Below are 27,157 nucleotides of genomic sequence, written 5' to 3'. Positions count from 1 at the left end.
CTGTATGACAGGTGTACCGACAAGTCATAGCTTGGATCTGAATTCTACCTTTGACCCGAGACCTTCCATGGAACTGAGTCCTGCCATGGATCCGAGTCTGCCATGGATCCGATGCCTTACATGGATCTGAATTCTACCATGGATCCAAGTCTACCATGGATCTGAATTCTATCCTGGATCCGAGTCTACCATGGATCCAAGTATACCATGGATCCGAGTCCTTCCATGGATCTGAATTCTACCATAGATCCGAGTCTACCATGGATCCAAGTCTACAGTGAGTGAGTGAGTGAGTGAGTGAGTGAGTGAGTGAGTGAGTGGAGTTTGTCTTTAGTCAATGTCTGCAATCTTCAAGCTGTATTGCGATCAATGAAGCCTTGGAACACATCAGATATAATGTAAGAGCAGTTTATTCACAATTGTTTCCTAACAAGAAAGTATACTGCAAGTATACAAATCAACACATGACACCATTGTCTGAGATTCAACTCATATTGAACCACACTAGCTGGATGTTCAGATAACAGACATTCAGCAGGCCAACAGTCTTCATCCAGCGTCATCCAGTCTTGCTTGACAATGGTATAAGGATCTATACCGAAACGTCGCCTTTTACAGTATTAAAGAAGTTGTTATCCATAAATTGTGTCTACTTTGTCAGTGTCAAACGGCTGCTGCAGTTGGTATCTATATGGATTGATTCAACCTGCTTGACTTGTAAAAAACAAAACAGCGCAAAATCTGTAAGACAAATCTGGGTAGCTTGTAAAAACATTTGATACCACATTCCTAAAGAATAATGCAATTTCCATTTACAACAAAAAATATTTGTTGAGCAAGTCTGTTTAACAATAGGGTAAACGACAGATTGAGTATAGAGTGTGCAATACTCTGAATAATTCAGGATTCAAACCCGGACCACAAGTTGGTACTTTACTGACTGACTGCTGAAGGTTCTGAGGTAAGGGTTAGGGGGAGATAACTTGAGATAGAATGTCAGCATAGTTATGACTGGTGTCCACTTGGTCATCCTCTCTACATCTTCTCCAGAGGATTAATGGCCAGGATGTGGAAGATGGCGCTGATGATGTTAGTTGTGGCTTCACACAGCAGGAGACGACTCATGTTGATCTTCTTCACTTCACCTGAAACACACAGACATACGTTATCAATAGTTATCTCCCTTGAATAAATAGCACTGATCAACACATCAAATGCCAGGGAGATGCAGTGATAGCTACAGCATATGCCAGGGACATTCAATGGTAAATACACTATATGCTGCAGAGATGCACTGACAGCAACAGTATATGCCAGAGAGATGCACTGATAGCTACACTATATGCCAGGGACATTCACTGATAGCTACACTATATGCTGGAGAGATGAACTGATAGCTACATTATATGCCAGAGAGATGCAATGATGGCTACACTTTATACCAGGGAGATGCACTGATAGCTACACTTTATACCAGGGAGATGCACTGATAGCTACACTATCTGCCAGAGAGAGGCACTAATAGCTACACTATACCTGGGAGGAAGAATGATAGCTACACTATATGCCAGGTAGATGCACTGATAGCTACACTTTATACCAGGCAGATGCACTGATAGCTACACTATATACCAGGTAGATGCACTGATAGCTACATTATATACCAGGCAGATGCACTGATAGCTACAGTATATGCCAGGTAGATGCACTGATAGCTACACTTTATACCAGAGAGATGCACTGATAGCTACACTATATACCAGGGAGATGCACTGATAGCTACACTATATACCAGGTAGATGCACTGATAGCTACATTATATACAAGGGAGATGCATTGATAGCTACACTATATGCCAGGGAGATGCACTGATAGCTACACTATATGCCAGGGAGATGCACTGATAGCCACACTATATGCCAGTGTGGCAGACTGATAGCTACACAATATGCTGGAGAGGGGGACTGATATATACCTGGGAGGCAGAATGATAGCTACACTATATGCCAGGGAGATGCACTGATAGCTACACTATATGCCAGAGAGATGCACTGATAGCTACACTTTATACCAGGGAGATGCACTGATAGCTACATTATATACCAGGGAGATGCACTGATAGCTACACTATATGCCAGAGAGATGCACTGATAGCTATACTTCATGCTGGAGAGGTGCACTGATAGCTACACTATATGCCAGGGAGATGCACTGATAGCTACACTATATGCCAGGGAGATGCACTGATAGCTACACTATATGCCAGAGAGATGCACTGATAGCTACACTATACCTGGGAGGCAGAATGATAGCTACACTATATACCAGGGAGATGCACTGATAGCTACACTATATGCCAGAGAGATGCACTGATAGCTAAAATATATGCCAGGGAGATGCACTGATAGCTACACTATATTCCAGTGATCTGGAATCCCTAATTCTCAAATCAGTTAACAAGATATATTGCAAAACATGAGACCGACATCCTAAACCTAAAAACTCCCACTAATTTCCATTTCAATGTATTTCTATAACTATCACTCACAGTGTTTGGGACCTTGCTCTGTCAGACTTGTAATCTGAAACCTACACTGGGAATGTTTAATGTTCCGAACGACATTTTGCACTTGAGTTACATTTGTCATTCCCTGTGACCATGTTTGTAAATGAGAAACTATCATCCACTCCTGTTGTTTTTCTTAGGTTTCAGAGCATTTATCTACGTTTATCGGGCGAGTCAAATCTCTGCATGTCAACCTTCCCACACAATGACATGGCTCGCAACACATTAAACATGATTGTGAAAAAACTGCCTCATTTATATTCTGTGATAAAGTGTGAGAAGAAAAACATGCTTGTCACAGAGTTACTCTGGTGCTTCCTTACATAAATGTCTCCTCAATCAATAAAAACAAATTCGATTTCAAAGCTGGTTGTCTATTAAAGTCCCATCTGAGATAGTCGCAGAAGGGAGTTTATGTGTGCAAGACAGCCAGTTTACATGCATTGTACACCCAGAGAGTGAGTGAGGGTTGTTTCAGGGTGAGTGACTGGGGGTTTCTGAGAGAGTGAGAGTTTCAGAGTGAGTGAGGGGGTTTCAGAGTGAGTGAGAGGGTTTCAGAGTGAGTGCCGGGGTTTCAGAGTGAGTGCAGTGGTTTCAGAGTGAATGAGGTAGTTTCAGAGTGAGTGAGAGTTTCAGAGTGAGTGCAGGGGTTTCAGAGTGAGTGAGGTAGTTTCAGAGTGAGTGAGAGTTTCAGAGTGAGTGAGGGGGTTTCAGAGTGATAGTTTCAGAGTGAGTGAGGTGGTTTTAGAGTGAGTGCAGGGGTTTCAGAGTGAGTGAGGGGGTTTCAGAGTGAGTGAGGGGGTTTCAGAGTGAGTGACAGGGGGTTTCAGAGTGAGTGAGAGTTTCAGAGTGAGTGAGGGGGTTTCAGAGTGAGTGAGAGGGTTTCAGAGTGAGTGCCAGGGTTTCAGAGTGTGTGAGGGGGTCTCAGAGTGAGTGAGAGGGTTTCAGAGTGAGTGCGGGGGTTTCTGAGTGAGTGAGGGGGTTTCAGAGTGAGTAAGGGGGTTTCAGAGTGAGTGAGAGTTCAGAGTGAGTGAGAGGGTTTCAGAGTGAGTGGGTGAGGTGGTTTCAGAGTGAGAGAGGGGGTTTCAGAGTGAGTGAGAGGGTTTCAGAGTGAGTGAGAGGGTTTCAGAGTGAGTGAGGGGGCTTCAGAGTGAGTGAGAGGGTTTCATAGGGAGTGAGGGGGCTTCAGAATGAGTGAGGGGGTTTCAGAGTGAGGGGGTTTCAGAGTGAGTGAGGGGGTTTCAGAGTGAATGAGGGGGTTTCAGAGTAAGTGAGAGGGTTTCAGAGTGTTAGTGAGAGGAGATCCAGAGAGTAAGAGGGATTTCAGAGAGTGAGTGAGGCGGTTCCAGAGAGTGATTAAGGTAATTTTAGAAATTAAGTATGGGAATTTCTTTATTAATAGTGAGTGAGGGGTGAGAAAAGAGCGTGACTCTGATAAACATTGTGAGCTACTATGACATGCCATAAACCACGTCATCGAGTCTGACCAACTCATTCATTAAGTCTCCACTTACAACAAGCATAGGTTACTGGGGACCTGTTCAAACATGGAATCTCCATGGGGGCAGCGTATTTGAGGTGAGGTGAGTGAGGTGGTTTCAGAGTGAGTGCGGGGGTTTCAGAGTGAGTGAGGGGGTTTCAGAGTGAGTGAGGGGGTTTCAGAGTGAGTGACAGGGGGTTTCAGAGTGAGTGAGAGTTTCAGAGTGAGTGAGGGGGTTTCAGAGTGAGTGAGAGGGTTTCAGAGTGAGTGCCAGGGTTTCAGAGTGTGTGAGGGGGTCTCAGAGTGAGTGAGAGGGTTTCAGAGTGAGTGCGGGGGTTTCTGAGTGAGTGAGGGGGTTTCAGAGTGAGTAAGGGGGTTTCAGAGTGAGTGAGAGTTCAGAGTGAGTGAGAGGGTTTCAGAGTGAGTGGGTGAGGTGGTTTCAGAGTGAGAGAGGGGGTTTCAGAGTGAGTGAGAGGGTTTCAGAGTGAGTGAGGGGGCTTCAGAGTGAGTGAGAGGGTTTCATAGGGAGTGAGGGGGTTTCAGAGTGAGTGAGGGGGTTTCAGAGTGAATGAGGGGGTTTCAGAGTAAGTGAGAGGGTTTCAGAGTGTTAGTGAGAGGAGATCCAGAGAGTAAGAGGGATTTCAGAGAGTGAGTGAGGCGGTTCCAGAGAGTGATTAAGGTAATTTTAGAAATTAAGTATGGGAATTTCTTTATTAATAGTGAGTGAGGGGTGAGAAAAGAGCGTGACTCTGATAAACATTGTGAGCTACTATGACATGCCATAAACCACGTCATCGAGTCTGACCAACTCATTCATTAAGTCTCCACTTACAACAAGCATAGGTTACTGGGGACCTGTTCAAACATGGAATCTCCATGGGGGCAGCGTATTTTGTCGCGTGAGTTGGTCAAATGTGATGGCAAGCAAGGGGAGCAATCCTTGAAGGTATAGAACGTGTCAAAGGGATTTTACAGCATCTTCCTATCTACAGTGTCCGGAGTCATTGTGTGAACACAAATAAGGAATCCATGGTCTGAACATCACCTGTCTGCTTGTCCTTCTCGATGCAGTAGCAGTTGTCATAGAACTCCGTGAAGGTCGTGGAGATCTCGTACAGGTAGTCGCACAGGGTGTGAAGGTAAAGATCATCCAGGATTTTACAGATGATCTCGGGGAAGCGTAGCAAACATTTGGCCAACTTCCACTCCTTCTCATGGCTCAAGTCAATCTGGGTGGTCTTTGCTGCCTTCTTCAGATCATCTGTAGACACTTTGGCTAGACGGGCAATTGACCTAACCAGACAAACAAAGAGTTGACACTTAGCAGTCACAGAGGGATTTTACTGCAAAATTAAAACTACAGGACATATTTTCTGATTCTGCAAATAACAGACTTGAGAAAGAGAATTTATGGATGTCAACTTCTTCATTATGAGGAACACATAATAAAGATGTTGACTTCCAAAACTTCTCTTCCTTATGTGCACCACTTCTAAAATGCCGGGGCAGTCGGGTAGCCTAGTGGTTAAAGCGTTCGCTCGTCACGCCGAAGACCCGGGTTCGATTCCCGACATGCGTACAATGTGTGAAGCCCATGTGTGTCCCCTGCCATGATATTGCTGGAATATTGCTAAAAGCAGCATAAAACCAAACTAAATTCCTTTGAAAGACTTCACAGACTTGAGGCTTCTTTAGGGAGGGAGTTTGGTATAATTCCCTTTGACAATGTTCAGTGATATCAGGCTGTGTCTGTGATGCAGGATGATGATGTTGTGGTGCTGACAAACCTTGAAACATCACAGGGCAAATCTGGGAACCTGAACCCCCAATCATAGGTTTCTGGAATGCACCTAAAGGAAATGTTGCAATGTTTTAAAGCAAAAACCAAACTGCCTAAGACTTCAATGAACCTAACTCCCTTCAATCTATTCCACACTGACAACTGAATGAGAAGGAATACCAACAGGGGGTATTTTGTTTCAGTTCTGAAATTGTACATCTATTTAAAGCATGCCTGCTAGCAATTATTGTTGTGCAAGTTTGGATTCTCTCGCCAATATTGTGATTTGCATGTCAACAGTTTACACACACAACACCACTGATCCCCAAACAGGCATGTTCTGAATAAAATATATGAGACAGAATTCTGCCATTTTCTGTTTCATATCAGAATCTTCATCGGCGTGGGCTTGGGTTTAACCTTGAGTAAGGTTTAGTGCCGCTTTGAACAGTATTTTTAGTTATATCATGGCATGTCAGGCTTGATGTGGGAGGAAAGTGATGAAGGTCTCAGACGTTTACCACTTCGGTGAAACCCATGAGCATGGGTATGGTGCTAACAAACCTAGAAATATAATCAGTATGAAATAGGATTTGAACCCACAATCACAGGTTCTGGCATGCCCAAGGGACGCAACTCTGCACAGTGAATTTCAGCGCCTGAGATGACTGGGCCACCCGTACCCCAATAACAGTTTGCAGTAGTATTTCAGTTTAGCATTGTCTACAAATGGCAAAACTTGGAAGATTGATTTCGGAGGACAGACAGAATTCAACCTTGTGTCTTTTGATATGAAGGCCTCAGAGTTGTAAACTTAAATGACTTGTGATGATATATATTTGATACATAGTGATGGATGTTTACCATGTCCATAAAACACACACGAGCATGGTGTGGACAAAGCAAGGATAACAATAGGGTTGAATCTGTTGCATGAACCCACAACCAGCAGATCCTGTCACAGCTAGGGGACACAACTCTCCAGAGTAAGAAGTGGCAATAAGACTTTTCGGCACCCGTATCCGGGGCTGATAACGATTGTAGTTACCTGATACGAGTGTTGGCGTATAGTAGGTAGGCGGCTGTGTTACCTCGATCATCCAACATCTGAAATAAGGACATAAAATTACTTATTCATTTTTTCATATGTCTGCAATAGTCTCAACTGCTTCATGTTTTGACTCACAGCCCAGCCGCTGGACATACAAATACCGCACGCGGCTATACACGCATTCCTTCTGACTTTTATATGTTTGAGCAAAGATAAAGCTCCTGTCAACTTCAGTGTATGCATGATCAGATCGTATTATGCTTGTATCTAAGTAGTTTTTACCACGGCTCCGGTTAAACAATTCACAATTGGTCATTTAGTACCTTACTCAAGACCAACATTGGTCACCCAGGTAGGGTCGGGCAATAGGGGGTTAGGTACCCGGTAATACGTTTGGACTCATCCCAGCCCTAGTTTGCAAATGTCAAGGTCACAATTGTGGTTGTCGCATGTGCACAAGCTCACCTCTGTAATTTATCATCTCCACATGCAATGTCGTTTAACTAGCCAAGGGAGCTTTTAATATTTGTTAGTGGAACTTGTTCCTGTAGTCCATAAGCATCTGCTTTGGTATTAAACACTGTGTAACACCAGCTTATTGTCATCAGACAGTGGTATCACCGATGAGCGAGTTATAAATTACCTTGTCAAAGGAGAAGACATAGTCGTGTGTGCGGTTGTGGGAGAGATCGGAGTACTTGATGCAGCCATATGCTACAGCCTCCTGGGCCTTCTTCAGCTCCTCGCGGGTCAGAACCTGCACAGACATAACACCTGACTACAACACACACCTTGTAAACTGGAAAACAGGTGTCCATCACACACCTGCAAATACATAACATCTGATTACAACTCACACCTTGTAAACTGGACAACAGGTGTCCATCATGGACCTGCACAGACATAACACCTGATTTTAACACACACCTTGTAAACTGGACAACAGGTGTCCATCATATACCTGCATAGACATAACACCTCATTACAACACACACCTTGTAAACTGGACAACAGGTGTCCATCACGGACCTGCACAGACATAGCACCTGATTACAACACCATCTTGTAAACTGGACAACACGTGTCCATCACGGACCTGCACAGACATAGCACCTGATTACAACACACACCTTGTAAACTGGACAACCTGTGTCCATCACGGACCTGCACAGACATAGCACCTAATTACTACATACAACTTGTAAACTGGACAACAGGTGTCAATTATGAACCTGTACAGACACACCACCTTATAACTACACATACCTTGTTAACTGGACAACAGGTGTCCATCACATACCTTAGACACACCAAACACCCGATTATAACACACACCTTGTAAACTGGACAACAGGTGTCCATCATGAACCTGCACAGCATAGCACCTGATTACAACACACACCTATTAAACCGGACAACAGGTGTCCATCACATACCTACACACACCAAACACCCGATTATAACACACATCTTGTAAACTGGACAACAGGTGTCCATCACGAACGTGCACAGACACACCACCTGATAACAGGCTGGAAAAGGGCCCCCGGCTGTGGACCATTCTCGCTCTTCAAACAACTTCGAAAGATCAAAGACACAACAATTTCATCCATTGTTCCCAATACATGTACTACTGTGTCGACCATGGCCATTCTACACCCAACAAAATGTAAACTTTAAACTGATCTTCAGCTCTGACTAGGTGAAAAGTTAACAACACCACTTACAGGGTATAGGAAAACACCTCACCTAAACACCAGAATGGAGAGCTTAACTGTCATTACATTACAGGGACTGCATCATGCTGGGTTGTTAATGTCAGACAAGAAGGAGCTCCAGGTTGAGTGGAGAGACTTGTTGACTTTACAGGGAACGGGAAATAACACATTATGCCAGACAATTGTCAACACCACCTTTTGGTCCAAGGGATCTATAACAAGCTCAGATAAAGTTCACACCTAAAAATACAAGCTATATTTAGCACACTACCGCAATTACTGGAATCAACATCTATTCAATAACTCAAATAGCTGTCAAACCAGTCTCCCTACAAATCCTGAAAAAGGCAAATGCATTCAAACCAACAGACCAAACTAAATGTTTCTGTATGCTACCAACAATCCTGACCAAACTAAATGTTCCTGTATGCTACCAACAATCCTGACCAAACTAAATGTTCCTGTATGCTACCAACAATCCTGACCAAACTAAATGTTCCTATATTCAACCTACAATCCTGACTAAACTAAATGTTCCTATATTCAACCGACAATCCTGACCAAAGTAAATGCTCCTGTATGCTACTGACAATCATGTTACCGACAATCCTGACCAAATTAAATGCTCTTGAATGCTACTGACAATCCTGACCAAAGTAAATGTTTCTGTATGCTACCAACAATCCTGACCAAACTAAATGTTCCTGTATGCTACCAACAATCCTGACCAAACTAAATGTTCCTGTATGCTACCAACAATCCTGACTAAACTAAATGTTCCTATATTCAACCGACAATCCTGACCAAAGTAAATGCTCCTGTATGCTACTGACAATCATGTTACCGACAATCCTGACCAAATTAAATGCTCTTGAATGCTACTGACAATCCTGACCAAAGTAAATGTTTCTGTATGCTACCAACAATCCTGACCAAACTAAATGCTCCTGTATGCTACCAACAATCCTGACCAAAGTAAATATTTCTGTATGCTACCGACAATCCTGACCAAAGTAAATGCTCTTGAATGCTACTGACAATCCTGACCAAACTAAATGTTCCTATATTCAACCGACAATCCTGACCAAAGTAAATGCTCCTGTATGCTACTGACAATCCTGACCAAACTAAATGTTCCTATATTCAACCGACAATCCTGACCAAATTAAATGCTCCTGTATGCTACCAACAATCCTGACCAAAGTAAATATTTCTGTATGCTACCGACAATCCTGACCAAAGTAAATGTTTCTGTATGCTACCAACAATCCTGACCAAACTAAATGCTCCTGTATGCTACCAACAATCCTGACCAAAGTAAATATTTCTGTATGCTACCGACAATCCTGACCAAAGTAAATGTTCCTGTATGCTACCAACAATCCTGACCAAAGTAAATATTCCTGTATGCTACCAACAATCCTGACCAAACTAAATTCTACTGTATGCTACCGACAATCCTGACCAAATTAAATGCTCCTATATACTACCGACAACCCTGACCAAGCTTTCAAAAAAAAGATGACATCCATCAACTCTCAGCGAGAAAAATCTTCTAAGTGAAGCCTAATGTAACCACACAAATACAACAGCTGCAATATCTGTCTCGTTCTGCCCAATCACAACGAATGGTGTTGACAAAGGAATTATTCAATCAACGTGAAAAGCATAACTTTTGGCAGCAGCAGAGATGCATCATCCTCGAATGTCTAGGCTGAGTTCTTGTCCATCTCCCACTGACTGTGAGGTACCTCTCCTTCAGGGTTGCCCAACTCTCAATGCCAATTAGCTCACAGATACCTTAATCTATCAAAATCAGTCACACTACCACTCATTATTGGGTTGCTGGGCAACAGAAAAAGAACTCTTCAGTCGGCCAAATGTCCAAACATATGATCGTTTAGTGTGTCACAGCCTTCATGGACAGAGTCAGGAATCGATTCAATGAATGATACAAAGAAAACTCATAGTTACCCTGTTACAGAACCATGTCAAGCGAGATACTTTGTTTTTAGGGCCTAATCACGTTGTTCTCTATTGAAGATAAAAAAGATCCTGGGTGAGTGAGGTATCCTGAAAGAGTGAGGTAGCCTGAGTGAGTGAGGGAGTGATCCTGAGTGAGTGAGTGACCTGAGTGAGTGATCCTGAGTGAGTGAGTGAGTGATCCTGAGTGAGTGAGGGAGTGATCCTGAGTGAGTGAGGGAGCCTGAGTGAGTGAAGGAGCCTGAGTGAGTGAGGGAGCCTGAGTGAGTGATCCCAAGTGGATGAGTAATCCTGAGAGTGAGTGATCCTGAGTGAGTGAGGGAGCCTTGGTGAGTAATCCTGAGAGTGAGTGATCCTGAGTGAGTGAGTGATCCTGAGTGAGTGAGGGAGCCTGTGTGAGTGATCCCAAATGGGTGAGTAATCCTGAGAGTGAGTGATCCTGAAAGAGTGAGGTAGCCTGAGTGAGTGAGGGAGCCTGAGTGAGTGAGTGATCCTGAGTGAGTGAGGGAGCCTGAGTGAGTGATCCCAAGTGGGTGAGTAATCCTGAGAGTGAGTGATCCTGAGTGAGTGAGGGAGCCTGAGTGAGTGAGAGAGCCTGAGTGAGTGATCCCAAATGGGTGAGTAATCCTGAGAGTGAGTGATCCTGAAAGAGTGAGGTAGCCTGAGTGAGTGAGGGAGCCTGAGTGAGTGAGTGATCCTGAGTGAGTGAGGGAGCCCGAGTGAGTGATCCCAAGTGGGTGAGTAATCCTGAGAGTGAGTGATCCTGAGTGAGTGAGGGAGCCTGAGTGAGTGAGAGAGCCTGAGTGAGTGATCCCAAATGGGTGAGTAATCCTGAGAGTGAGTGATCCTGAAAGAGTGAGGTAGCCTGAGTGAGTGAACCTTGAGAGTGAGTGATCCTGAGTGACTGAGTGATCTTGAGTGAGTGAGGCGTCAACACATTTTATGAAATTAAAGTAATACAGGAACAAAGACAACAGAAGGAATACTGACACAAGGGACAGGGAAAAATCCACACAACATCAATGATGATGCCTTTAACACACTAGTGACAGAGACCTGTGAAGATTCGGGGTAGAATAGGTCTTCAGCAACCAATTCTTGCCATAAAAGGTGACTATGCTTGTCGTAAGAGGTGACTAACGGGATCAGGTGGTCAGGCTCATCATGTCCCAATTGTGTGGATCGATACTCATGATGTCAATCACTGGGGTTGTTTGGTCCAGACTCGATTATTTACAGACCACCGTCATATAGCTGGAATATTGCTGTGTGTGGCGTTAAACAACAAACAAACAAACTGGTGACAGAGAGCCACACTACATGAGCCTGACCACCCATTCCTGTTAGTCTTGTTCCAAGCAATGACTTGCTGAAGACCAATTGTAGCCTGGAACCTTTACAGGGCACAATAGTGGTGCACAAACCTTTTCTCGTTCCTTCTCCTTCAGTTTAGCCTCTGCTCGTTTCAGCCCCTCGTCCAGGAGTTCCACGAGTCTTATTGACTGCCCCGACCGAGTCTTGAACTTCTTCCTGCAACACAAACAACATGGCTTCAGGAACAGGCCACAAGAAACGGCCATCTGATCCCCTCCATGGGGATTTCTCATGACAAGCATGGCATGCAAGGGACCTGTCCAGCAGAGACCCTTGTTCCTTTCCAGTAGAAACAAAGTCCTGAGCTTGTTGGTATATCTTAGTGCACACAGACAAAGTCCTGGGTGGTATTGTATGAAACAGCTTAGCGCTACAACTGTCATAAGTCTGTGTTAGTGAGTGAGTGAGTTGGGTTTAACGCCGCTTTTAACAGTATTCCAGTTATATCACGGCGTGTCAGCTTAATGTGGGAGGAAAGCCTGAAGTGATGCATGTCTCCGACATCTACCACTTCGGTGAAACCCACGAGCACGGGTATGGTGCTGACAAACCTAGGAACATAATTGGGGCGAACCAGCAATCATAGGTTTCTGGCATGGCCAAGGGACACAACTCTGCACAGCGAATCATGGCGCCATAGACGATTTGGCCACCTGTGCCCCCTATTTCTCTAAAAGACAGTCGCCAAGTATGCCGTCTATTTGTGATTGATATGTATATTGTTATCATTAAGAAAGTGAAAGAGAAAGAACATATTTTAGGTCAAAAACTATCTTGCATACCTTTTTAAAAAAAAACAACAGATGTCAAAAGAGTTGTGCGTATGTTTTTTGTCCCCAACACAATCACATTACCAGGAGCACGTAACATCAGAAATACCATGTCAACAAAAATCTGTACTGAAGTACACAAAAATATTATGTCATATTACACTGTCTGGTAACAAAAAGTGTTCATTGTATATCTGGACATATGTTTGTAGCCTGTTTCAATACTTTTATTCAAAATTTCATTCATAAATGTGAAGTGATCACTAGATTGCACAACTTACTGTTATTTACAGCAATCAGTCAGAATACCGCTATTGACGCCTTGGATATATATATATATCCATTCTCTGATAAATAAAGTTTGTGTCAAGGAGATTGGATATATATATATATCCATTCTCTGACAAATAAAGTATATATATATAATAAATGTCATACTTTGACTCATTAAAGTAATATTTGTTGTAGTTTGACTATAATATGTCAACATAAAGTTTTCACGACTGCCAGCCTCAACGGTGACCAGTCAAATTGTTCAATACTTAAAAAAACATCCGGCAACAGTGATCAGCTGTACAAAAGTGCTTCGCTTATGGTTATTATTATTTTAAATATATATAGTAAAGCTGAAACTAAAATAAAACGATATTGGAAAATATTATTCCTGATAAAATAATAGTTTCAGATATAATTCTTTCAATCATTGCATCAAAATTCTTAGAAGATATATTATTGGGTCACATTTAACCGAATTGGGAGAAATTGTGTCTACAGCTGATTGATGCTTCCGGATTAGTTTCGGAGACAAAATACACTGTAATCTGACTCTTAATCCAGCAGAACAGGAAATACAATTTGAATGGGAAATTATAATATCTCGTGATGTTTAATCTCAAATTTTGAATTTGAATTGACCAAGTTTGTTATCACCTGTTCGTTTACCTGAATTCGCTGAAGGGATACAATGTAATTTTATTCTGTGAATAATAGTCAACTTTTTTGGTCTAAATACTGAACTACCCAGAGCGGGAGCGCATTATACATAATTGCGCACAATACTCAAGAAAATACGGTATTTTATTAAATTTGATGAGATGAATTGCTACGACTGAAATATGTATTGGCCTGGTAGGACAAGTGTTTCTTCACCCCTTTCTCACTTAGCACATGCTTCCACTCGTCAATACAAGCGACGAGTGGATTTGTCAAGCCCTGTTGGTATAAGTTAGTGCACAAAGACACACATCCAACATTTTCTCCACTGATCATGGCCGCCGGGGGCACAATCTCCTCACATTTAGCTAATCCCTTGAGGAGGCTGGACACTTGAACTTAACTAAATGATGATGACTCTGGGAACAGAGGGATTTAGTTATTGATGTGAGCTGGGATTAACATGTGGGACGACCAAGCAGTGCTGAAGGGAAGAACATGGCCGACCAATTTCTTACTTTCAATCTGACTGTGATGGATCTTTTTGCAAATAAACAAGTTACACTTCCCAGAAACTACTGTCGTATATCATTTAAATAATTTGAACAGCTCGACTTCAAGACCTGCACAGGAAATGCCTAAAATTTGCTTTAAAGGTTTTGTAGTTAACAGATTCACTATCCAGACTGTTTCTCTGGGTAAAAGTTTCAGGAAAGTATTCATCAAAGCAATCTGTACAAAGTTGTGTGAGAATTTCAATACACATGTGCAAACACCTGAGCCCTCTACAGTTAAGCTGAAAGAGGCTTTAGTACAACATCAAAAGCACAGAGATAAAAACAGAGCTTACGATCTAAGACAGCAGGAAATAAATAAAATTATTCTGGCTTCAAGCCTGTGTTTGTCACCGACTGAGGTGACACTTCATTTGAGGACTGGTAAATAAGAAGTAGCGGAAATGTGTGCATATGCACAACCAGCATGGTCGAGAGAGGGGCAAACAAGTCATTGCACAAATTAGGAAATATCATATTCTCTTGTATGTTGTCCCTTGATACGATGTCAGTGTCACCAACTTGTCCCAATCCGGGTTCATGATGATTTCATCAATTGATAGAACCATCTTCCAGCCCAGATCACAAGAAGTTCTCATCAAATAATAGTGCCATCTTTCGGCTCAGACCTAAAGAAGATCTCATGAAATAATGGCGCCATCTTTCAGCCTAGACCTGAAGAAGACTTGATGAAACAATAGCACCATCTTCCAGCAAAGATCTGAAGAAGACTTGATGAAACAATAGCACCATATTCCAGCAACGATCTGAAGAAGACTTGATGAAACAATAGCGCCATCTTCCAGCAAAGACCTGAAGAAGACTTGATGAAACAATAGCGCCATCTTCCAGCAAAGACCTGAAGAAGACTTGATGAAACAATAGCGCCATCTTCCAGCAAAGACCTGAAGAAGACTTGATGAAACAATAGCGCCATCTTCCAGCAAAGATCTGAAGAAGACTTGATGAAACAATAGCGCCATCTTCCAGCAAAGACCTGAAGAAGACTTGATGAAACAATAGCGCCATCTTCCAGCAAAGATCTAAAGAAGACTTGATGAAACAATAGTACCATCTTCTAGCCTAGACCTGAAGAAGACTTGATGAAACAATAGCGCCATCTTCCAGCAAAGACCTGAAGAAGACTTGATGAAACAATAGCGCCATCTTCTAGCCTAGACCTGAAGAAGACTTGATGAAACAATAGCGCCATCTTCCAGCAAAGACCTGAAGAAGACTTGATGAAACAATAGCGCCATCTTCCAGCAAAGTTCTGAAGAAGACTTGATGAAACAATAGCGCCATCTTCCAGCAAAGACCTGAAGAAGACTTGATGAAACAATAGCGCCATCTTCCAGCAAAGATCTGAAGAAGACTTGATGAAACAATAGTACCATCTTCCAGCAAAGATCTAAAGAAGACTTGATGAAACAATAGCGCCATCTTCCAGCAAAGTTCTGAAGAAGACTTGATGAAACAATAGCGCCATCTTCCAGCAAAGACCTGAAGAAGACTTGATGAAACAATAGCGCCATCTTCTAGCCTAGACCTGAAGAAGACTTGATGAAACAATAGCGCCATCTTCCAGCAAAGACCTGAAGAAGACTTGATGAAACAATAGCGCCATCTTCTAGCCTAGACCTGAAGAAGACTTGATGAAACAATAGCGCCATCTTCCAGCAAAGACCTGAAGAAGACTTGATGAAACAATAGCGCCATCTTCCAGCAAAGTTCTGAAGAAGACTTGATGAAACAATAGCGCCATCTTCCAGCAAAGACCTGAAGAAGACTTGATGAAACAATAGCGCCATCTTCCAGCAAAGATCTGAAGAAGACTTGATGAAACAATAGTACCATCTTCCAGCAAAGATCTAAAGAAGACTTGATGAAACAATAGCGCCATATTCCAGCAAAGATCTAAAGAAGACTTGATGAAACAATAGCGCCATCTTCCAGCAAAGATCTGAAGAAGACTTGATGAAACAATAGTACCATCTTCTAGCCTAGACCTGAAGAAGACTTGATGAAACAATAGCGCCATCTTCCAGCAAAGACCTGAAGAAGACTTGATGAAACAATAGCGCCATCTTCTAGCCTAGACCTGAAGAAGACTTGATGAAACAATAGCGCCATCTTCCAGCAAAGACCTGAAGAAGACTTGATGAAACAATAGCGCCATCTTCCAGCAAAGACCTGAAGAAGACTTGATGAAACAATAGCGCCATCTTCCAGCAAAGATCTGAAGAAGACTTGATGAAACAATAGTACCATCTTCCAGCAAAGTTCTGAAGAAGACTTGATGAAACAATAGCGCCATCTTCCAGCAAAGATCTGAAGAAGACTTGATGAAACAATAGTACCATCTTCCAGCAAAGTTCTGAAGAAGACTTGATGAAACAATAGTACCATCTTCCAGCAAAGATCTAAAGAAGACTTGATGAAACAATAGCGCCATCTTCCAGCAAAGTTCTGAAGAAGACTTGATGAAACAATAGCGCCATCTTCCAGCAAAGATCTGAAGAAGACTTGATGAAACAATAGTACCATCTTCCAGCAAAGATCTAAAGAAGACTTGATGAAACAATAGCGCCATATTCCAGCAAAGATCTAAAGAAGACTTGATGAAACAATAGCGCCATCTTCCAGCAAAGATCTGAAGAAGACTTGATGAAACAATAGCGCCATCTTCCAGCAAAGATCTAAAGAAGACTTGATGAAACAATAGCGCCATCTTCCAGCAAAGTTCTGAAGAAGACTTGATGAAACAATAGCGCCATCTTCTAGCAAAGTTCTGAAGAAGACTTGATGAAACAATAGCGCCATCTTCCAGCAAAGATCTGAAGAAGACTTGATGAAACAATAGCGCCATCTTCCAGCAAAGACCTGAAGAAGACTTGATGAAACAATAGCGCCATCTTCCAGCAAAGACCTGAAGAAGACTTGATGAAACAATAGCGCCATCTTCCAGCAAAGACCTGAAGAAGACTTGATGAAACAATAGCGCCATCTTCCAGCAAAGATCTGAAGAAGACTTGATGAAACAATAGCGCCATCTTCCAGCAAAGTTCTGAAGAAGACTTGATGAAACAATAGCGCCATCTTCCAGCAAAGACCTGAAGAAGACTTGATGAAACAATAGCGCCATCTTCCAGCAAAGACCTGAAGAAGACTTGATGAAACAATAGTACCATCTTCCAGCAAAGACCTGAAGAAGACTTGATGAAACAATAGCGCCATCTTCCAGCAAAGTTCTGAAGAAGACTTGATGAAACAATAGCGCCATCTTCCAGCAAAGTTCTGAAGAAGACTTGATGAAACAATAGCGCCATCTTCTAGCAAAGTTCTGAAGAAGACTTGATGAAACAATAGCACCATATTCCAGAAAAAGATCGGAAAGAGACCTGATGAAATAATGGCGCCATTTCCAGTCTGGATCTGACGAAGATGTTTTGGGATAACAGAACCAACCAACTTCCAGACCTGAAGAAGATCTAATCAAATAATAGCATCATCTTCAAGCACAGATCTGGAGAAGATCTATTCAAATCATAGCTCCATTTTGTGGGCTGAATCTGAATACCTTTTGAAATAATAGCACATCTTCCGGCCCGGACCTGAAGAAGGCCTGACTAAGAAATACTGTCATCTTCCGGCCCGTTCTGAAGCAGACCTTTTGAAATAATAGCACAATCCTGTCATATGGGGCAACTAATCAGTACCTGCCCTGTTTACTGACGCCTAATGAGAGGAATGTCCCTAATCTGGTTGTCTGAGCCAATAATCTAGTCCCCGACAACACTGAGCCAGCTGGCCTACATTCGTACAGAAGTACAACCAGAGAAAATGGTGGTGAGACACCTTGGTGCTCATTTCTGTCTTCAAGGATTGTGTTGTGGACTTGGTTTTCATTGTGGGACAGTGGTGATTGTGATAGAGGTTTGGGGATGGAATGTGACAACATTGTAATTATTTGTGTAGCATCATAAGAACTATTTCAACTGTTCTGATAACTTTAAAAAAATAATTATCTGATAAAAAAGGCTAAGAATGCAAACTGGAACTTGGTTCTTATACAGGTGACTCACCAAATCTTTAACAAGGAAGGGAATCTGGTTTCATGCAGATTATTTCAAATGTTTACAAACATTTTTTGATGGTATGACCTTGAGAATGAAACACCATAAGGTGACAATTCTGTGTAAACAAAATTCCAGGGACATATAAAAGACATTTATCATCCAAAACTTGCTCCCAGAGGAGATATTGCCTGGGTCAGATCAATGAAATAGCATCACAACACTTTGCGGACCATTTAATTGTGAGGTTTTGCTACTGAAGCTGTCAGCAGTACTTTTTACAATTAAGACACTGCTTAATACTGTCTGTAAACAGTATGATGTTGGATGATAAATTCACTCTCACCCTTGTGTGTTTTGATATCAAACTTCCACTTTTATCAACTTGTGGTGATATATTTGAAAGCAAAAGACACGAGGGTGAGATTCTCTATATATTCAACATGATGGCATTGGGGTGTCTCAAACCTGAGGTTTTTCAAATGGCAGTTGAGGCAAATAAGGCAAATGCTTGCCAAACCCTAAATCCATCACGTCTGTAAGTCGCTACTTAACTATGCCTGTATTGTCTGTGATGTGGCCGTCATCGAGGCTATATGATGTTGAGAAGCCCCTTGTGTGTTGCTGCTGCCACTGCACTGATTACCTGCAGAGAGCTGGTCTAATGACGATGCTTGTAGTACGCTACAAGACTGGAGACAGAATCCCTACCTCAGCTGGATGAATGCTACAAGCTACAGGCCTGTCTTTGCAGCAACACACAACTGTCTCCATATTTCACCTGTAGTTAGCATTGAGCTGGTAGCAGTCTTGATTTCACTTAGCTGTTTCAATCAGCAACATTGCAATTACGTCATGACAGCCTCTGCCTGATCAGAATCTGCATGGGACATTATAACTCATTGTATTACTTGTGGCGAACTGGTGTATCCAAATCTCCATTATTATCAAATAATACTCAACATAGACTTCCATCACCAGCCATGGCCACCCAACTGTTGATTCACAATCCAAATTATGTTCACCCATTCTAACTTCTGCCACCATATCACAATAGTGGACACTCAATCCACACTAAAGCCTCCCTGTCTACGCTGTTGCCAACCAATAAACACTGAAGCCTCCCAGTCTACACTGTGGCCACCCAATCCACACTGAAGCCTCCCAGTCTACACTGTAGCCACCCAATTCACACTGAAGCCTCCCAGTCTACACTGTGGCCACCCAATCCACACTGAAGCCTTCCACTCTACACTGTAGCCACCCAATTCACACTGAAGCCTCCCAGTCTACACTGTGGCCACCCAATCCACACTGAAGCCTCCCAGTCTACACTGTGGCCACCCAATTCACACTGAAGCCTCCCAGTCTACACTGTAGCCACCCAATTCACACTGAAGCCTCCGAGTCTACACTATAGCCACCCAATTCACACTGAAGCCTCCGAGTCTACACTTTGGCCACCCAATCCACACTGAAGCCTTCCACTCTACACTGTAGCCACCCAATTCACACTGAAGCCTCCCAGTCTACACTGTGGCCACCCAATCCACACTGAAGCCTCCCAGTCTACACTGTAGCCACCCAATCCACACTGAAGCCTCCCAGTCTACATTGTGGCCACCCAATCCACACTGAAGCATCCCAGTCTACACTGTGGCCACCCAATTCACACTGAAGCCTCCCAGTCTACACTGTAGCCACCCAATTCACACTGAAGCCTCCCAGTCTACACTGTGGCCACCAAATCCACACTGAAGCCTCCCAGTCTACACTGTGGCCACCCAATTCACACTGAAGCCTCCCAGTCTACACTGTAGCCACCCAATTCACACTGAAGCCTCCCAGTCTACACTGTGGCCACCCAATTCACACTGGAGCATTCCAGTCTACACTGTGGCCACCCAATTCACAATGGAGCATTCCAGTCTTTACCCATTTCAAACCACATCATTCAGGATACTACCCTTATAATAAATGACCAGTCCCTAATAAACATCTACTTAAAAGCGCAGCCCTTCCCTATTTTCCCGTAACCACTGAGACATTGATGTCTACGTGTAGAAGTCAACAGTCACATACAGGTTTCTCATATTCTGTAGCAGTATCTTCTGTGTCTGAAAGCCAATTTGTGTGTTCCTAATGACTGTATCAAATGTGTATCATTAATCTCAGCCAGTGAATATTAAGAGGAGAAACCAACAGGTAGACAGCATCCATTCCTTTTACAGATAATGGCTTAACGGTGTCGGTGACAGCCATCATCTGTCGCAAGACAGATCCACGTATATCACATGCAAATATCCATGTGTCGATGCCAGTGAGAAGGTTATTACCTCAAACACCACAAATAGCCTCTCTTTCTGAACAGAGAAACTCATTAACCCAGGCAGGGGAGCCCAACACTGCGTGCTATTTGTAGCATATTTACAAATATCACTTTTTCTCCACAGCTAATAAGATGGCTCAGAAACCTGCCACAGTAATGTTGATATCAAAACAAAATGTCTCATTGTCCGTCCTATAGAACATGTGTTTCTTGCATCTCCAATGATGAAGTAACACATTCCAGTATGACTCTTTGGGTTTTATTCATACAAATGTCAGTGGCTGGATCACAAAACAGAATATATTGCAACTGAGACAGTTGGATTACATTTTTTGCTCTGCATTCCTTTTCCCAAAATGATCTTAACTGATGGTGTTAAACTGAACAGGAAAGATATGCCCTTGCTCTGTCAGTCCACTCTTACAACATAGGACTTTATTGACAATGTCCACCAGGTAGAAATAATGTTACCACAACAACATGTCCATGCCAGCATTGTCATTAATAATCTCCGAAAGAACTGAGAAGTACTTAGTCCCTGTTAACTCCACGCCCAGAGGAACCATGGCAGACTCGGGCTTCAGTCATCCAATGGTGTTATTTGTGACCCGTGAAAATCCCGGGTAGAATAGGTCTTCATCAACCAATGCTTGCCGTAAAAGGCGACTACGCTTGTCATAAGGGGCGGCTAACGGGATCGGGTGGTCAGGCTCGCTGACTTGGTTGATGCATGTCATCGTATCCAAACTGCACGGATTGATGCTCATGATGTCAATCACTGGATTGTCTGGTTCAGACTCGATTATTTACAGACTGCCGTCATATATCTGGAATATAGCTGGGTGCTGCATTAAATAACAAGCAAATGAACACATTTGTTTACATATATTTATGCCTTCTGAAATTCAGCCTTTACAAAGAGTGAGAATTTATGATGCTCTAAACAATATGTCAGTCATATCAATTAGGGGGTAGAGACACCAAGAATGACCTTCACATTTTGTACCCATGTGGGAAGAGAGAGAGATAGATAGAGACAGAGAGAGAGAAGGGGAGGGAGAGAGATAAGATGAGAGAGACAGAGACACAGAGAGATCGAGGAAGAGAGAGAGAGGAGGAAGAGTGACAGAAAGACGCAGAGAGAGGGAGGGAGAGAGACAGGCAGAGAGACAGACAGAGAGAGAGAGGGAAAGAGCGAGATGAAAGAGAGAGAGACAGAGAAAGTGAGAGAGTATTCAGTTTCCAGGTCATATTATCTCTGTTAAAACTTCATTGTTATTGTCACTTGACATCAACCAGATTGTTATTTCCCCATGTAGGTATTTACAGCAAGTCAGGTACCCACTATTTCTTCTGTGTATGACTGATGGTACATAGTTGATTATAAGTTCTCCTGAATTTTAGTGGAAACCACACCTGGTATCTTCGGCAGGTAATTCCCAGTCTAATCAGTGTTTATTTAAAACCATGCCCGACTAAGAGAGAATTACCAATTCCATCACGCCAACTATTTAGTTACACTCAAGTTAATGGCTGTCCGTCCTGTGTACTGAGCCATTCACTGAGCTGGTACTTATGAACAGTTACAATGTGGAAACATGTTCTGCATATTATCAACTCACATATCAAACTGGAACCTAACTTTGAAGTGAGGACACGTGAAGGCCAAAAGGAGCTTAATGTCAAGATTATTGCACTCTTGTAGCAAGGTACATGTTTGTGTGTGGGGGGGTGCTTACACTACTGTGGACTAATGCCGATTTTATAGTGCTAGCCCACCAAGATACCATGCCACTGTTTAACATCGATACCCCACTCAAACACAGTATACGGACTCCGAGCCGACTAGTCCTTGTTTTAGCCCCTTTGTGACTGCTGAGCACCAGGCAAGGTAGCAACAAGTACCATGTTTTAACATCTTTTGGTATGATGCGGCCAGGGATTATTGAACATATCTAGCAAGGTACATGCGTGCGTGCGTGCTCACTAAGACACAGTATACTGAGTAATTATGCCCCTATTTCTGAGTGCCAGGTAGGGTAACAACAAGTACCATCTTTAAATGTCTTTTGGTATGATGCAGCCGAGGATCAAACGCCCACCCTTCTGCTATCTGGTCAGATGATTTATCCACTACACCAAGGAGAGAGTCCTGAACTTTGAGACACATACCAGCAATTTCTGACTATTTCTTAAAAAGAAAGCCCAGAATTTGAACATTCTGGCTTGAAGCTTACAATTTACAGTTGGTCATTCTTATTGTCATACTCAATCCAAGAAAGTCAGGTATGCCTTGTACAGTAAACACAGCAGCTATTTCCACGTAACAGTTAGGCCCTGAACTAAGGTCCGTTTATAGAAGAGAAGTGTGTGGTCCTTCCCCCACCCTTGACAAACAACCAAGTGAAATGTGTTGTCCTTCCCCCACCCTTGACAAACAAGCAAGAGAAGTGTGTTGTCCTTCCTCAACCCTTGACAAACAAGCAAGAGAAGTGTGTTGTCCTTCCTCCACCCTTGACAAACAAGCAAGGGAAGTGTGTTGTCCTTCCTCAACCCTTGACAAACAACCAAGGGAAGTGCGTTGTCCTTCCTCCACCCTTGACAAACAACCTAGGGAAGTGTGTTGTCCTTCCCCCACCCTTGACAAACAACCTAGGGAAGTGTGTTGTCCTTCCCCCACCCTTGACAAACAACCTAGGGAAGTGTGTTGTCCTTCCCCCACCCTTGACAAACAACCAAGAGAAGTGTGTTGTCCTTCCCCCACCCTTGACAAACAACCTAGGGAAGTGTGTTGTCCTTCCCCCACCCTTGACTAACAACCTAGGGAAGTGTGTTGTCCTTCCCCCACCCTTGACAAACAACCTAGGGAAGTGTGTTGTCCTTCCCCCACCCTTGACAAACAACCAAGAGAAGTGTGTTGTCCTTCCTCCACCCTTGACAAACAAGCAAGGGAAGTGTGTTGTCCTTCCTCAACCCTTGACAAACAACCAAGGGAAGTGCGTTGTCCTTCCTCCACCCTTGACAAACAACCTAGGGAAGTGTGTTGTCCTTCCCCCACCCTTGACAAACAACCTAGGGAAGTGTGTTGTCCTTCCCCCACCCTTGACAAACAACCTAGGGAAGTGTGTTGTCCTTCCCCCACCCTTGACAAACAACCAAGAGAAGTGTGTTGTCCTTCCCCCACCCTTGACAAACAAGCAAGAGAAGTGTGTTGTCCTTCCCCCACCCTTGACAAACAAGCAAGGGAAGTGTGTTGTCCTTCCCCCACCCTTGACAAACAAGCAAGGGAAGTGTGTTGTCCTTCCCCCACCCTTGACAAACAACCAAGGGAAGTGTGTTGTCCTTCCCCCACCCTTGACAAACAAGCAAGGGAAGTGTGTTGTCCTTCCCCCACCCTTGACAAACAACCAAGGGAAGTGTGTTGTCCTTCCCCGACCCTTGACAAACAACCTAGGGAAGTGTGTTGTCCTTCCCCCACCCTTGACAAACAACCAAGAGAAGTGTGTTGTCCTTCCCCCACCCTTGACAAACAAGCAAGAGAAGTGTGTTGTCCTTCCCCCACCCTTGACAAACAAGCAAGAGAAGTGTGTTGTCCTTCCCCCACCCTTGACAAACAAGCAAGGGAAGTGTGTTGTCCTTCCCCCACCCTTGACAAACAACCTAGGGAAGTGTGTTGTCCTTCCCCCACCCTTGACAAACAAGCAAGGGAAGTGTGTTGTCCTTCCCCCACCCTTGACAAACAAGCAAGGGAAGTGTGTTGTCCTTCCCCCACACTTAAACAACCTAGGGAAGTGTGTTGTCCTTCCCCCACCCTTGACAAACAAGCAAGAGAAGTGTGTTGTCCTTCCTCAACCCTTGACAAACAACCTAGGGAAGTGTGTTGTCCTTCCCCAACCCTTGACAAACAACCTAGGGAAGTGTGTTGTCCTTCCCCCACCCTTGACAAACAAGCAAGGGAAGTGTGTTGTCCTTCCCCAACCCTTGACAAACAACCAAGGGAAGTGTGTTGTCCTTCCCCCACCCTTGACAAACAACCTAGGGAAGTGTGTTGTCCTTCCCCCACCCTTGACAAACAACCAAGAGAAGTGTGTTGTCCTTCCCCCACCCTTGACAAACAAGCAAGGGAAGTGTGTGGTCCTTCCCCCACCCTTGACAAACAACCTAGGGAAGTGTGTTGTCCTTCCCCCACCCTTGACAAACAACCAAGGGAAGTGTGTTGTCCTTCCCCCACCCTTGACAAACAAGCAAGGGAAGTGTGTTGTCCTTCCTCCACCCTTGACAAACAAGCAAGGGAAGTGTGTTGTCCTTCCCCCACCCTTGACAAACAAGCAAGAGAAGTGTGTTGTCTTTCCCCCACCCTTGACAAACAAGCAAGAGAAGTGGGTTGTCCTTCCCCCACCCTTGACAAACAAGCAAGGGAAGTGTGTTGTCCTTCCCCCACCCTTGACAACCAACCATGAGAAGTGTGTTGTCCTTCCCCCACCCTTGACAAACAACCAAGGGAAGTGTGTTGTCCTTCCCCCACCCTTGAAAAACAACCAAGGGAAGTGTGTTGTCCTTCCCCCACCCTTGACAAACAAGCAAGGGAAGTGTGTTGTCCTTCCCCCACCCTTGACAAACAAGCAAGGGAAGTGTGTTGTCCTTCCCCCACCCTTGACAAACAACCAAGAGAAGTGTGTTGTCCTTCCTCAACCCTTGACAAACAACCAAGAGAGGTGTGTTGTCCTTCCCCCACCCTTGACAAACAAGCAAGGGAAGTGTGTTGTCCTTCCCCCACCCTTGACAAACAAGCAAGGGAAGTGTGTTGTCCTTCCCCCACCCTTGACAAACAACCAAGGGAAGTGTGTTGTCCTTCCCCCACCCTTGACAAACAAGCAAGGGAAGTGTGTTGTCCTTCCCCCACCCTTGACAAACAAGCAAGGGAAGTGTGTTGTCCTTCCCCCACCCTTGACAAACAACCAAGAGAAGTGTGTTGTCCTTCCTCAACCCTTGACAAACAACCAAGAGAGGTGTGTTGTCCTTCCCCCACCCTTGACAAACAAGCAAGGGAAGTGTGTTGTCCTTCCCCAACCCTTGACAAACAAGCAAGGGAAGTGTGTTGTCCTTCCCCCACCCTTGACAAACAACCTAGGAAAGTGTGTTGTCCTTCCCCCACCCTTGACAAACAAGCAAGGGAAGTGTGTTGTCCTTCCCCAACCCTTGACAAACAAGCAAGGGAAGTGTGTTGTCCTTCCCCCACCCTTGACAAACAACCAAGAGAAGTGTGTTGTCCTTCCTCCACCCTTGACAAACAACCAAGAGAGGTGTGTTGTCCTTCCCCCACCCTTGACAAACAAGCAAGGGAAGTGTGTTGTCCTTCCCCAACCCTTGACAAACAAGCAAGGGAAGTGTGTTGTCCTTCCCCCACCCTTGACAAACAACCAAGGGAAGTGTGTTGTCCTTCCCCCACCCTTGACAAACAAGCAAGGGAAGTGTGTTGTCCTTCCCCCACCCTTGACAAACAACCAAGGGAAGTGTGTTGTCCTTCCCCCACCCTTGACAAACAACCAAGAGAAGTGTGTTGTCCTTCCCCCACCCTTGACAAACAAGCAAGGGAAGTGTGTTGTCCTTCCCCCACCCTTGACAAACAAGCAAGGGAATGTGTGTGATCCTATATCACCATTGACAAACAACCAAGGGAATGTGTGCTCATGGAGATCCTGGACATCAATAAGATTGCCTAAGACCCCCAGGGGAGTCAGATCAACCACCATCAGATCTTGCAAGAGGCTTGTTGAAGATTCCTCTGCATTAAGTGCCCAGTCCTTACACAGCCAACATGCAATTGGGGCCCAATAACCCATAAAGCTGGGATTTGCCTCTACTCCATACAATTTGGGTCTTTATGTCAACGCCAGTGAAAGAAGATGCTTATCTATACATCTTCTCACAACACACATTGTCACCAAGTTAGAGGACAGGTGAATCCCTGTTCCTAAATAGCGATTAGTGTTGGGTATTTCGTCAAGTCCACTTGTGAGGCTGTCAAACAATCAGGGATAAGTACTACTGTAGGTCCACAGGGAATATCAACACAGGGATGAAACAGAATTTAACAAGAGGTCCATTTGGAGGCAAAACAGCAGAACATGACTTTAAGAATATCCGTTGATTTGTTATGATGAGTTTCCCATAACAATGTAAGTCAATATGTCATCACTATAAAATGGTGAAGCTGTTAATCATAGGGTTTAAGTCACATCCTGAAAAATATGGACTTATTCATGAAACAAAGAGGGACTTTATTACCATTTTACAAAATTGCATATATGGCAAAGGCAACATTCTTTAAAGTTTGGATGTCACTGCACTAAATCCTCATTTATACAATAGTTTGTTAAATATTGAGGGATATGCATGAATGTGAACATATTTATTCATCTGCTCCATATTAGCACAGCATCTTCTATAAATTGTTTTCAAAATCTTTTATTTCCTGTCTTAAAAAACAACATGGATTGATTTGTCTTGTAGAATATTTTTTGAAGATCCTCAAATACAAGG

The 27,157-nt window shown here is 43.6% G+C and overlaps 1 protein-coding gene across 1 annotated transcript in view; it reads right to left on the bottom strand.

The window, feature by feature from the left end:
* Window positions 1–392: 392 nt before the first annotated feature.
* LOC124137492 (arginine--tRNA ligase, cytoplasmic-like) overlaps window positions 393–27,157 on the bottom strand; it is a 142,694-nt gene continuing 115,929 nt past the window's right edge. Inside the window, exons 11-15 of the mRNA XM_046503821.2 lie at window positions 12,003–12,108; window positions 7,521–7,634; window positions 6,875–6,933; window positions 5,092–5,339; window positions 393–1,145 (exon numbers count right to left, since the gene is read on the bottom strand). Of these exons, the coding sequence (XP_046359777.2) occupies window positions 1,036–1,145; window positions 5,092–5,339; window positions 6,875–6,933; window positions 7,521–7,634; window positions 12,003–12,108 (637 nt within the window). The 3' untranslated portion in view covers window positions 393–1,035. The remainder of the gene's footprint in view (window positions 1,146–5,091; window positions 5,340–6,874; window positions 6,934–7,520; window positions 7,635–12,002; window positions 12,109–27,157) is intronic.

Source organism: Haliotis rufescens, unplaced genomic scaffold (genome assembly GCF_023055435.1).
Source record: "Haliotis rufescens isolate VD_foot unplaced genomic scaffold, xgHalRufe1.0.p SCAF_7, whole genome shotgun sequence".
NCBI classification, from domain to species: Eukaryota; Metazoa; Mollusca; class Gastropoda; order Lepetellida; family Haliotidae; genus Haliotis; species Haliotis rufescens.
The sequence above is the reverse complement of the archived record's forward strand: the minus strand, read 5'-3'. Positions and strand labels throughout refer to the sequence as shown.